Consider the following 14,928-nt stretch of genomic DNA (forward strand, 5'->3'; position numbering starts at 1 on the left):
AGACAATAAATGTTTTCTTTGGTCGATTTTAGCAGCTTTATACCCAAGGAACTTTAATGAACATGCTGAAAGGGTCTCAAACTATACACCCTATGAAAATCAGTTGAATATGACAAACATAAAGTATCCTGTGAAAATATCTGATATAGATCAATTTGAAACACAGAATAATATAAGTGTTAATGTATTTGGAGTTGAAGACCAGAAATGTATATATCCATTAAGAACGACTAAACTAAATAGTAATACTCATGTAGATTTATTATTATTACAAGAAGGTCGTAAATCACATTATTGTTTAATTCGTGATTTTGATAGGTTAATGTTCCACTCTACAAAACATGTCCATAAGCAGCATTTTTGCAAGTTGTGTTTGCAACATTTTTACACTAATGATATATTAGAACGTCACACAACATATTGTAAAAACTTTGATGCTCAACGAGTGGAAATGTCTAAACAAGATACATTACAATTTAAAAATTATAAATATCAACTTAAAGCCCCATATGTAATTTATGCAGATTTTGAATGCTTTATAAACTCTAACAACCATACTCCATCTGGATTTGCATTCGTTGTAGTAAATGATTCTACAATTATTTCTGAAGAGTTATATAGTGGTGCAAATGTTATGGATGTGTTTTTCAAAAGATTATTTGAGACTTATGATTATATTAAAAGTCAAATGGCAATATATATTCCCCTTGTAATGACTCCAGAGCAAGAGGCATCTTTCCAAAACTCAACACACTGTCACATTTGTGAAAAGCCCCTATATTTTGATAGGGTGAGAGATCATTGCCATTCCTCTGGCCAATACCGTGGAGCTGCCCACAATGATTGTAATTTAAATTATAAAGTAACAAAGAAAATACCAGTATTCTTCCATAACTTGAAAAATTATGATGGACATTTAATAATGCAACACTTGGGAAAGTTTAATGATCGTAAATTAAATTGCATAGCTAAAGATATGGAAAAATATATATCATTCTCTGTTGATGATTTAGTATTTTTAGATTCATACAACTTTCTGTCCCTTCCATTATATAAATTGGCTTCCAATTTGAACACATTTAGATTCATACAAAATCCACTACTACAACGTAAAGGTGTATATCCCTATGAATATATGACGGGACCAGATAAGTTCGCAGAGTCTCTACCCCCAATTGAAACATTTTACAGTTCTATAACTAAAGAACATATCTCTCCCAATGAATATGAACATGCTAAAAATGTATGGACCTATTTTAATATAAATAATTTACAAGAATATCATGATTTATATCTTAAAACAGATGTATTGCTACTGGCTGATGTGTTTGAGACATTTAGAGACCTGTGTTTAAAAGATTACAAACTTGACCCTGTACATATGTATTCACTTCCTGGACTTACATGGGAGGCCTGTCTTAGAATGACAGGAATAAAATTACAATTATTCAAAGATATTGACATGCATTTGTTCATAGAAAGTGCGATTCGAGGAGGAGTCAGTATGATTTCTACACGTTACGCTAAAGCAAATAATAGATATATGGGTGAACACTATGATCCCAATCAAGAGAGTGTGTATTTAATATATTTAGATTGTAACTCGCTATACTCCACAGCTATGTGCGAGCCACTGCCTGTGGATGAATTCCGTTGGACTAATGAGATGGACTACAAATATAATCAAAATGATGAGTTTGGATACATTTTAGAAGTTGATTTAAAATATGATAAAAGCTTACATGATTTACATAATGACTATCCATTAGCACCAGAGAAAATGAATGGCAAATTAATACCAAATTTAAATGACAAAACTAAATATATTTTACATTATAAAGCATTACAAAAATATGAGGAATTGGGTTTGATTGTTACAAAATACCACAGAATTTTAAAATTTAGACAATCTAAATGGCTTGCACCCTATATTAATTTTAATATTGAAAAACGAAAAAGTGCTAAAACTGATTTCGAAAAAGACTTTTACAAATTGTTAAATAATAGTCTCTTTGGTCGAACAATTATGAATCAACGCAAGTTTCGTGACATTTATCTCAAGGATGAGTCACTATTAACAAAATATGTCACTAATCCAAGGTTTGATTGTAGCAAAAAGTTTGATAACAATTTACATGCTATACATTTAAATAAATTAGTTGTAAAGTTTAATAAACCAATATATTTGGGAATGACCATTTTAGATATTAGTAAAGTAATAATGTATGATTTTCACTATAATTATATGTCAAAATTTAAGAACAAAAGATTTCTTATGACAGATACAGATTCATTAATGTATGCTATAGTTACAGAGGATTTTTACAAGGAAATAGAATGTGACTTACAACATTTTGATACCTCTGGATATAGTAAAGACCATTTCTTATACTCTGATAAAAATAAAAAAGTCACTGGAAAGTTTAAAGACGAATTAGATGGTCATATTATGTATGAATATTGTGGTTTAAGACCAAAGTTATATTCTTATATTCCTCTAAAATGGTTATATGAAGAAGACAAGCAAGCTTTAGAGGTGAAGAAAGCTAAAGGAGCTGATGGTGCCACAGTTAAACATCTCCTAAGACATCAACATTATTTGAACTGTCTTGCAACTGGGCAAGATTACTATGAGAATGTGACGAGAATTAAATCTACAAACCATCATCTTCAAACCTTAACCATGCACAAGAAAGTACTATCGTTTGACGACGACAAGAGGTTTATTCTAGAAGATGGCATCAACACTCTTGCATTTGGTCATTATAAAATTGATGTTCAAAATGTGTAGATATATAATAAATACAAATGTTAAAAAACTCCAGTCTTTTATTTATTTACCCTTACCATCCTCTTGATAGAATTGGTCAAACATAAATCTATATTTGCCATTATTCTTTGGCCTTTCTTTGTCTATTACAAGAAAGCCGTATTTAGTTTTATCCCAACATTGATGACAGAGATTTTTAAATTGGTCAAATGAAAAGTCATTACCAACATGATTGTGATATACATGTTTTAAATTTAAATCATCTTGTTTGAATAATATTAGGAAATTTACATTATCACGTAAATGTTTGTGTACTTTGCTGTAAGATTGACACAAGTAAAAACAGTTAATATTTTTATGTCGACCCATTGAGAAAAATTGTGTAATATTTGGACTATTTATGTCATCAAATACAACAACTGACTGTGATTTTACATCATTTGGTGTGATTTCACAGTCAGTAAACGTGTGTAATTTCACTTCATCACACAAACTAAATATTTCAATTATTTTTTTATATTTTTCTTGTTCCAAAGATTTAGATATTAAATATAAGTTTGTAAATTTTAATCCTTCCTTTCTTACAATTAAGTTATAAATTACAACCGTCTTCCCACTTCCACTTGGACTGCAAATAACACATCGAATATTGGTAGGAAATAGACCCAACTTCTTTGGTATATACTCCTTAGTATGTGATATTTTAAATTTTTGTTTTTGTTGAATAAAAGACATTTTTTATATAATAAAAATGGTAAAAAATGTTAATAAGAAAACATGTAAAAAGGGCAAAGGTTTATTCCTAAAGCCTTACAGGGGTCGAGGGTTATTGAATACTCTTATAAATAACCTTCCATTCCCACTTCACATACCATCATATCGGTACTGTGGACCTGGAACGAATATACGTGAGAATCTAGCTAAAAATGTACCTCCAAAAAATAAACTAGACTCTTATTGCAAAGAGCATGACATATTCTACATGAATAATCCCGATACCGCTGCTCGGAACAAAGCAGACATGAGATTAGCAGACTTAGCTTGGACTAGAGTTACAGCCAATGATGCAAGTCTCGCTGAAAAAGCTGCTGCTTATGCCGTGACAAATTTGATGAAGGCAAAAGCAAAGATGGGAATGGGATTAAAATTTAATAAAAAAGATGGACAACTACCAGCTGTTAGAGGCCGCAAAAGACGTGCCTCACTTCAGAGGGGTGTACCTAAAAAACGAGCTAAAAAATCTAACACCAAGAGTAAAAGAGTGCGGAATAGTTAATTTAGATAGTTCATCTGGCACACATTGGACAGCTTATCGTAAAAATAAAGATATTGTAATTTATTTTGACCCATTTGGAATCCAACCTCCAAAAGAAGTAATTAAATATTTTGAGGGATATAAAATCTACTATACAACCGATCAAATACAAGATTTAAATAGTTCTATTTGTGGAATTTTATGTTTATCATTCATAAAAAATATTTCTTTATAAAAATGGATTCATTTACTATAACATTTTCGGGTACAGAGCCAGAGCTAAAGTCAGTATTCTTTCCTCCCATAGAATTAAATGATGATTATGTAATTGGATTGGTAGATTTTCAAAGTTATAATTCAATATTTAATGTTAAAAAACCACTAAATACTTTAACATATTACAAAGTAGAGAAAATGACATTACCAAAAGGAGAGATCTCAGTTGATGATTTAAACCGGTTATTAAATGGAAAACTTAAAGTTATAATAGATAAAAATGGAGAAGCATTAATTAATACTAAATCCAAACTTTTATTCAAAGGGCTTATTCCAAAATTAAATCAACTTAAAGGCAAAAAATTAACCATTAGTGAAGGTGATGATGTTTTCTATTATGACCACAATGCTCCAGTTGCAATAGAAATTTCTGAAGGAACATATGAGGTGGTTGAGCTTGCAAAGGAAATTCAAAAGCAAGTCCCAGACTTTTTCCTTACAGCTAATAATAAAACTATGAAAGCTACACTACTTTCTAGCCACGTGTTTGATTTTACAAAACCATGTTTAGGGTCTGTTTTATTGGGATTTAAAGGTGTTTCTACTCCTGGTGTTCAGTTTGAATCTACAAATAAAATAAACATTAATAATGTAAATGTGATTAGAGTAAAATGTAATATTGCAAACGGGTCCTATTTAAATGGCAACAAATCACACACCATACATAGCTTTTATCCAGAAGCTCCTCCTGGCTACAAAATTATTGAAGTTCCAAGAAATATTATATATTTTCCTGTAAATAAGAGAAGTTTAGATGTTGTCAGTATTACATTTGCCGATCAGCATGACAAGGCAATTGACTTTAACGGAGAAGAAACTACAATTACTTGTCATATAAAAAAGATATGAGAATTTATAAGAATTTATCTATAAGTGTACAAAATGCTAGGTTCCTAAAGTCAATAGGACTAAAGTTAAAATTTTCTATTAATAAAAATGGAAGATTTTCTAGACGTTACAGGGAAATCCCAATTCGACGATAGTGTGGTTAAAATTACAAATCACTCCTATGTTCCCCACAACACTTTAGCAATAAATAATTCTGATGAAATTCGAATATGTATTAATAATCAAGATTTGCTAACTCTCCCGTGTAGGAGTTATCTGTATATTAAGGGAGAAATTGAAAATCATGAAAAAGGTCATTTTATAAATAATGCATTTGCGTTCTTATTTGATGAAATTAGATACGAAGTTGCAGGTAAAGAAATAGACATTGTAAGAAACCCAGGAATTTCTAGTCTTATGAAAATATTGAGCTCTTACAATAAAACTACTAAATTGTCAAATGTAGCATTTGATTCTGACACAAATTTAAAAGAGTTCCATAAAGGTGGCAAGTTTAGTACATGTTTGCCATTAGAGCTGTTAATGGGTGTATTTGAGGATTTTAATAAGGTATTAGTAAATGTCAAACAAGAATTGGTGTTGAAAAGATCCAAAAATGATTTGAATTGTATATTAACAACCACTAGTGCTCCAGCCAGTGGCACTGCTGATACGATTCCCAAAATTACACTTAACTCTATTCAATGGGTCATGCCACATGTGATACCATCAGATGGAGAGAAGTTACAATTACAAAAGATGTTATTGCAAAATAAAAATTTGCAAATTGCATTTAGAAGTTTAGAGCTGCATGAACTTCCATCATATCCCAATACCACAAGACATACATGGTCAGTAAAGACATCTTCAAGTTTGGAGAAGCCTAGGTATATTATATTTGGTTTCCAAACAGCTAGGGACAATAGTGCACGAAAAAGAACTGATGAATTTGATCACTGTAAATTAAAAAATCTCAAAGTATTTCTAAACTCTGAATATTATCCTTATAGTGATTTAAATCTCGACTTTGAAAATGGAGATGTCTCTAAAGCTTATGAGATGTTTATGAGGTTTAGAGAGACTTACTATAATACTATCCCAGATCCTATGATTAGTAGGGCTGAGTTTATGAAGAAATATCCACTAATTGTAATAGACTGTTCTAGACAGAACGAAACAGTGAAAGAAGGAATTGTTGATATTAAATTAGAGATTGAAACTGCAGAAAATGTGCCAGCAAATACATCTGCATATTGTTTGATAATACATGATAAAGTGTTTGAGTACAATCCTTTGTCAAATGAGATAAATAAAATGTAAATAAAAGATGAAAAAAATTCAACAAGAATTGGTTGACTCTGCAAATCAAATACGAGAGAAATATAGAGCTTTAAAACGTGGCAAGTTTCTAGAGGCTGAAGAGAGGTTCCAAACATTCCAACCTTTAATAGAGCCATTACAAGAATTAAAGAAAATCACATCAGAGAGGCCTCGAATGGAGATACTCCCAATGACTCCATCTAGAATATCAATGATACCAAGATATCAACAACAACAACCATTACAACCATTAAAACCATCAACCCCACAGAAATTAGATCTTGGTCTTTTAGCATCAGACTATTTAGGAAATTACCTCAGTAAAAGTAGTATGACAGACACTACATATGGTATTAGACGAGAAGCAAATAAATTTTTTATTGGAAATAAGGAAGTTGATATTGGCAATGATGATGTTACAGTTGCAAATAAAACCTACAAGGGGACAAAAGGTTTATGGGAATTGTTAACGTTAAAAGAACCTGAGAACTATACTCAGGCTGATTTGCAAAATTATAAAGAGATTTTGGAAGCTACAAATGGACATTTAAAGAGTTACAAAGATGGTGCACCAATTTCAAGTAATAGACATACTAAATATCTTAATATAATTAAACCTCTATTTAAATCTGTTGGTGAAGGTTTGAGACAAGTGACTGGTAATAAAATAGACTATATTTATTGGGATGATCCTAATGAGCTTGTAGATAGGTTAAGACTTCTTTGGCTAAGTCGCCAAGCCGGTAACTCAGGAGTGGATAATGAAATAGATTCCATTATTGAGGAATTGAGAGAAAGTGGAATTATTTATTAAATAAAAATATGTTTATAGATAAATTTTATCGTTTATATAATCCATATAATAAGCCTGCAGAACCCAGGGCGGCAACCATGAGTAGTGAACCTACTTTAAATTTACAAGATGATAGTTGGAATTGTTTAAACCATAAAATTGGTAATGTTAAAGATGGGGAGTTTGTAGATGATGTATCAACTTTAGGACAGACATTAACTAGAAAAGGTGATGTCTTTTTACAAGGTAAAACTAAATATGAGTTTTTAGAATCTAAGAATAAAAAGTGGAATGCTAAAAAACAGAAAATTACTAATGTGGAAAAGGGTGAAAGTTTAGATGATGTGCCCACTTTACAACAGACTTTAATACGAACAGATGGTGGTACATTTGTACAAGACAATAAAAATTATGAATTTTTAGAATCGGAGAATGGTGTTTGGAATGCTAAGAAACGGAAAATTACTAATGTAGAAAAGGGTGAAAGTTTAGATGATGTGCCCACTTTACAACAGACTTTAATACGAAAAGAAGATGGTAAATTTATACAAGATAATAATAATTATGAATTTTTAGAATCAGAGAATGGTGTTTGGAATGCTAAGAAACAGAAACTTAGCAATTTGATAGAAGGTACAGATAGTAAAGATGCTGTGAATGTTTCACAAGTTCCAAAAATGGAAGCAGGCTATTGGAGTTTTTATAATAAAAGGTTAGTACGTGTTAAACCTGCCATTGATGAAACTGACTGTGTTATAAAAGAACAGACTATAACTTTTGATAAAAAAGAAAAATGTTGGGATGCCAAAAAACAATTTATAAGAAATCTACCAGAGGGGGAACATTCGGATGATATTTGTCTAATGTCACAAGCTATGCATTACGATGGATCAAAATTTGTATATGGAGAAAAAATTTTTAATTTGATGGAATATAATCCTGATTTATTAGTTGCTGACCCCACATCTTTGAGTGGATTTAAGTATATAGATAATAGACCATATATACCAGAAAACTATGTATTTAAAAGAATGGAAGATAATCTATTGATTGGGGCTAATGGTGATGTATTTAGAGTTACAGGAAAGGATGATGTTATAAAAAATGAATGAAATTGCATACGAACTTCATAAGCCTGCAAGAAAGAATTTCATTAGAAGGTATTTTAAAGTATTGGGTATAAACGAAACCATACAAATAGATTTAATTGATATGCAAAACTATGCTAGAGAGAATTCTGGCAATAAATATATTTTAACTTTAATAGATACATTTTCTAAAAAAGCTTATGCTGCTCCACTAAAGAATAAGACAGGGTTGGTGGTTACAGAAGCCATTAAAACCATTCTACCAAAGGGGGTTAAAAACATTCAATCCGACAATGGAAAAGAATTTTTTAATCAATATTTTAGCAAACTAATGAAAAAATTAAATATTAATCACTATCACACATTTTCTACAACTAAGGCTGCAATTGTGGAGAGGTTTCAGAGAACTTTAAAGAATTGGTTATATAGAGAATTTAGTGCTCAGGGGAGTTATAAATGGTTGGATTTACTTCCAAAGTTAATTCGAAAATATAATAATAAAGTGCATAGATCTATAGGAATGAAGCCTAACCAAGTGAATATTAAGAACAGTAAATATGTGCATGAGAGGTTGACTTCTAAAGTAGTGCAAGTTAAAAAGCCAAGATATAAGGTAGGTGATAGCGTGAGAATTTCCAAATATAAACATGTGTTTAGTAAAGGATATACCCCAAATTGGACAGGGGAACTATTTACAATAGTAGAAGTTAAGAATACAAAGCCTGTGACTTATATCTTGAAAGATGAAAATGGTAATATAATCAGAGGAGGCTTCTATACAGAGGAGTTGTTAAAGACCAAATATAAAGACATGTATTTAGTAGAAAAGGTAATTAGGAGGAAGGGTGATTTATTGTATGTCAAATGGCTTGGGTTCCCAAGTAGCCAGAATTCATGGATTTCCACTAAGGATACCATTTCACAGCCCCACCACTAGAGGCAAGAAGCAGGAGCCCGGAGCGTGCCCACGCCATGAGCCGAGTTCGCACATACATGATTTTGAAATAGAAATATAATATATCAACTGGAAAGGGGAATGATAGATGTACTAGCAATTGTGCATTAAATCCAAAACAATCGAGTAAAATATTGTGTACACATGGTGGGGTGCTATGGTACAATTGGGGGTTGCTCCTCATCCTGCTGCAGTGAATAGCGTTTTTACACTACTATACATATACACATGTATGAGTCAATAAATGAAATAATTAGCTTTTTTTTAGCTTAATACCGAATATATATATATAGAGAATAAGTAAAAAATAAGGTTTGACAATTATATAGGGATTTGCAGACAAAGATCAGGATTTTAGATTTGGTGGCCAAAAATAATCCCCATAAGAATAACATGGGAAAAACGTGTCTAAAGTGGGGTAAAACCGGCAGTTCTCCACTACTCATAGTAGTAGTATTTTTAATTGTTGTCAATCTTTCCAAGCGTAAACGGATTACGTGCATAATAAAACCACGCTGGTTTGTGTTGTTTGGTTGGAATCCTGGTGTGCGCCAAAGTATAAACCGTGTGACAAAGTATAAACTGCGAGACAAAGTAAGTAAATGCAACAATTAGCAGATTTCTGTACTATAATCAATGCAAGGAAGCCAACTTTGTCGGGTGACTGTAGGAAAACTATATTGTAAGTTCCCCACTTTAATCAATGGCAGACAAGAAGTTGAAACTTTAATTTATCAGAGCGCCGCCATTGTGGCCACCAGGGAACTAACTTTCAACACAATTTAGAGTCGTTATGGTCTGGAGTTTCAAAAGTTAGTTGATAGTTGAATACAGTTCGACCTAGTTCCTTTGTCAACTGCGTCACTGATGCTAAAATCTTGATTCCCCCCGTGAATTCTCCCGTCTTTTGTGATAATTTCCATCTGATTTAAGCTTAAAATGCTCATTTGACAGTGAAGCAAAACACTTTTAAATGAAGAAACAACTAGTGGTGGATTTTGAAAATATATATTTAATTTTTTATTTAAAATCTAAATTATTCCTGATAACTCATAAACTTAAATTAAGTTATTCATAAACTTAAATTAAGTTATTCATAAACTTAATCCAAAACTTTACTTGCAGAGTAGGTATATTATTTATTTTAAAATTATTAAAATTATTATTTATACTGTATTTTAAAATCTTAAAAGTGAGTCAATCTTATTACATAAAAAATATTTCGTATGATATACGTACAGATCAACATAGATACAGAAGATAAATATTCTCACAGTCATCTCAATAAGTAGGTATATTGTGTTACTGTGCTAAACTTTTTTATTTGTGTTTTTTCATATAAATTCACTCTGTCAAAAATTATCAACTGTTTTAGGTGCTACCTCTTTATACAACAATACAAATTGTTTAGGCCTAATATTAAAACATTCTACTAATCAAAATACCTGTTAGATTTAGGCCTACTGGATTATTACCTCTAAAAGGGATTCTCACTCATTTTATTCATGCAAAAAATGTAAAACTCAATAGTTAAATTTAATCTAACTAATATATTTCTATTAGTTTCCAAACTTATTCAACCGATTTGTTAGAATTTGTGTAAAATATTTTAAATGATAGTTTTAAAACGCTAAACCTCTCAAATAACAAGTTTACCTGATAAACATGAGTGAGCAATGTTCTCTTTAACAAAGCTGCATATTTTACGCAGCCATCAAACGCTCTGTGTAAATCGACAATGCATCTGTATATCGTGTTATCTTTCTCTAGTAACTCACAAACGATCCGCAACTTAGCTTATCGAGCAACCTAACTTCGGCAGTTAAACTTTTATCGAGCTTGTTTCAAATTAACCACCTTATTTTATATTCAGAAAACTCTCAGCACTTTGCTAAAGTTGGCCTTAATTGCCTTTTATAATTGATGAAAAGCGTTTGTTTCTAATTTCAAAGTTAAAGAGGTAAAAGGTGATTAAATGTATTATTGGACGTTTGTTTCTAATAGAAATAGGTAAGATGTTGAACAACAAATATCGCCAGAATTATAAATTATTGGGTCAGTAACGTAATTTGTTTATGTTTATGATCCATTCCATATCTTTTCTAATATTCGTAACTATTACTACCATAAAATTTTTCATCCAATATTGTTTTACAAGATTTTTATGGGTTCTGTAAATATGACAGTTGAAAATCTATATCTATACTATTATATAAAAATCTAATGGTGTCTGTCTGTATGTGTGTTACTAATAGGTGCAAAAACTACTGAACAAACTGGGCTAAAATTTTACAAAAATATAGTTACCATGCCAAGGACCATTATAGGACTATTCACGTTTCGATACTGACCGTATGGTTTGCCCCTTTGGCTTTAAAAGTTGTGAGGTGAAGATTTTAAAAAGTAAATATTGATTGGTCTCCATGGCTGCGATGAGAACACTAACAATGTTTGTTTACATTTGCTTTGACATTTAAATGTAAACAAGAACTGCTAAACTGCATATTTCACAATTTCAGACAGCTGATACAAAGAAATTAAATATAATATTTTCCATTACTATGAGGTAGGTTTATTTTAATTTAACCTTTTATCATGGATTATTTATTCTAAAACTACGTAAATGATTATATAAAAAAAGATTCTATAACCGTTGCTGTATCAACTCCGGCTCTGCTTTGGATTTTTTTAAAGCGTCTAAGTTATGAAAATAATGTTATTAATGTGATTTCATGGAAACAGTATGAAAATTACAATGTATAGATGTTTTATATGAATTTGGAGGCTACTTTGAATAAATTCTAACTCCTTAACATGTGTTAGATTAACTTAACATAACTTGCACAATGCACATCACATTGTTTTTATACGTAGGTAAATTAAGTTATTATGTTTTGCTAAACCTATGCTTAAATTAAACTAAAGAATATCGTCAATTACTAAATTGTATGACGTTGATTTTTGTGTTATAAAATCTGTTGTATATGTGTAACTATATTTAATTATCAAATGGTAATACAAAATACTCTTATTTTATTTTAACATCGCTTTCAGTTCACATTTACTTTATTTGATACATTTATTATTTTGTTTTGCCACACCACTGATTAAATTAAACCAAGGAATATATCATAAAACTAAGCAGTACACAGTGTTCTTTTGTTTCTAAAATCAATGAAATATCTGTTACTATGTTTACTTTATGGTAAGTGTGAAAATGTAAAGCCAATGGGCGATGGAACTGATTAAAAGAACTGGTTTGTATATTAAGTTGTTTGTTGATATTTTTGTAGAGTAGAATCAGAGATGCAATCAAACATATACTGTATTTGCTGTTAAATTGTTTAGTCCTTGACGCTTTGATAATCATATTAGTTTTGTCTGCTGTCTTTAATGCTAAATTATTTGTTAAAAATTTTTTATAGTACCTATGGATATAGTTTCTTTAATATTTCAAAAGGCTGTATTAAAAAGGCATAGCAATATTTCTAAAGTTTATAACAGCTGACTTAGTTTTGCTAATGATTTATTGTGATTGAAGAAACTGAAGATGGAAGGATTTGTGATTTAATATAAAGAAGAGTGAAATTTAAAAAATGTTCATTTAAATTTAAAAATTAGTAGTAACTTCAAAATTGAAATTTAAAATGACAATAATAAATAAAAAGATATGTTATTAAGGGAGATGAAATGGTGGTATCCACTACTTACCAGATTTAAAAGTCATAACTTAAACGTTTCTATTAAGGCCATAAAAGTTGAATTTTGTTTCTAAAAGCGTTGGGGGATGTGTAACTGTTATATGCAACAGATGTAAAGATTAAAATGTTTCTATTTTGTGTCCTCTTCCCGTTGCAAAGCACGGGTACAACAGTTAGTATATGCTAAATGTAAATCATAACTCAATATGACTTTAAGAAAGATTCACTCAAAAACTCCTTGTAAACCTGTTGATTTTCATTACATCTACATAATTTTATATTTAATTGTGAATATTTTTTCAAAATGTTGAAATTTGCATACCTACAGTGAAAACTGTTATTCTCATAATTAATATCTTTTTGGAAAAAAATGTGCACACACCCAATCCTTGTTTATGGGAAAAATATTTTTGGAAATCAGTATCAGAACCTAAATTAAAGTGTAGATATATCAAAAAGAGTTGTAAGTTGTATTTTATTCAATTTTTGCATAATAGCCAAAACATGTCAAATGCTGATCAAGATGTCTAATATTTGGTATACAAATCTCTTTTAACCCATTAGCCTACCTTATTTTCTGTAAAATTAAAATAGAACCACATACTGTACGAAATGCTAACCTTAATTTGTTTTGCAGTAGTGGCCGAGCCGAGAAGATCTCTCAACGAGAAGCTCAGATGAGGTTGAGAAGTCCTCCGCAGTTCACCCGGACGCCAAGCCGAAGATATCAACGGAGGATAGTGGAGGGAGCGCAGGACAGTGAGTGGAAACCAACTAACCCTAACCTTTGGCAAAATATTTTCTAAAATCTATGTGTTTAAAAAACTTTTGTTGCTTATTTGTCGATTTTGCCTAGAAAGATGAATGACTCAATCATGGATATTCAACTTTGCAAATGGAATTGTTCACATAAACAATAGGATTTTTTTATGATTACACTGTATATATGTTCTGAGTAATGACTCATATTGGCATTGACTTTGTATGGTGTAAGTAGACTTCTTATCCTACTGTGAAATTTGAAATCTACTTAATGTATTTTATATGTTGGTTAGATGTATTGATGTTGGCCAAAACTTTTTTTAGTTTGAGGATAGCTTTTAACCTTTTAATTTTTTGTTGAATCAAAATGTTATTATTTAGATTAATTTTATCCAAGATTGTTAATATAAGGTACCATAAACTCATATTAATTGGTTAATGAGCTTATCTAACACACTGAAATGTTTCTTATTGTTCAATACAATGTTTATCACAATGTTTTTTATATAGGTAGTCTAATAGACCTGATTTATCTGCAATTTAATTTAGCTTCTGTTTAATTCTATCCAAAATTACTAACACAAAATTGCTATTAGTCTAATGCCCAGCTTTTTTGTCGAATTCCAATAAAATGTTCAGATTAAAAACTCAACGGTAAATCTGTTAGGTTCATATTTGCTCTATACCTATTTTAAGTTTTCTTTTTGTGTTTGACAACTTTTAGTTTATTAAATAAAAATTAAATTTTGGTTGTCTAATTAGTGCATCTCTTCCTTTAATTTAATACAGGAAATATTACATTTGACATTTCTAAAGGAATAATAATAACGCGGTTTATTAAATTATATCAGTTTTGAAAATACACCTACTTTACTATGAAACCACCATCAACTACCAATTTAGTTTTTAAAGATGCATTTATACATACTTCTTTAAGTAAATGCTCAATTTTTCAGCTACAAAAGTGGAAGAGACGATGAGTAAGGAGAATATTCCCCCTCAGGAGATGAAAACCGTCTCAATTCCTCAACCTGTCAACTCGTGAGTATCTTCATTCTCGGCAACACTCAACTCTTCTCGTAGCTTTAGAATGTCTGTTTAAAAAGACAAACTTCTAAATATATGTTAACACTTTTTTTAATACTGCAAATTGAAAAAACGAATTGTTCTTTCTACAATA

The 14,928-nt window shown here is 30.5% G+C and overlaps 1 protein-coding gene across 2 annotated transcripts in view; it reads left to right on the forward strand.

Moving 5' to 3' along the window:
• LOC128996308 (band 4.1-like protein 4) overlaps window positions 1-14,928 on the forward strand; it is a 252,108-nt gene that overhangs the window by 218,188 nt on the left and 18,992 nt on the right. For both annotated transcript variants that reach the window (XM_054421549.1, XM_054421550.1), the window contains exons 12-13: window positions 13,624-13,745; window positions 14,705-14,789. In XM_054421549.1, the coding sequence (XP_054277524.1) occupies window positions 13,624-13,745; window positions 14,705-14,789 (207 nt within the window). The remainder of the gene's footprint in view (window positions 1-13,623; window positions 13,746-14,704; window positions 14,790-14,928) is intronic.

The sequence above is a fragment of the Macrosteles quadrilineatus genome, unplaced genomic scaffold (assembly GCF_028750875.1).
Source record: "Macrosteles quadrilineatus isolate MER2022 unplaced genomic scaffold, UCM_ALF_1.0 Scaffold_6__1_contigs__length_79288215, whole genome shotgun sequence".
NCBI lineage: Eukaryota > Metazoa > Arthropoda > Insecta > Hemiptera > Cicadellidae > Macrosteles > Macrosteles quadrilineatus.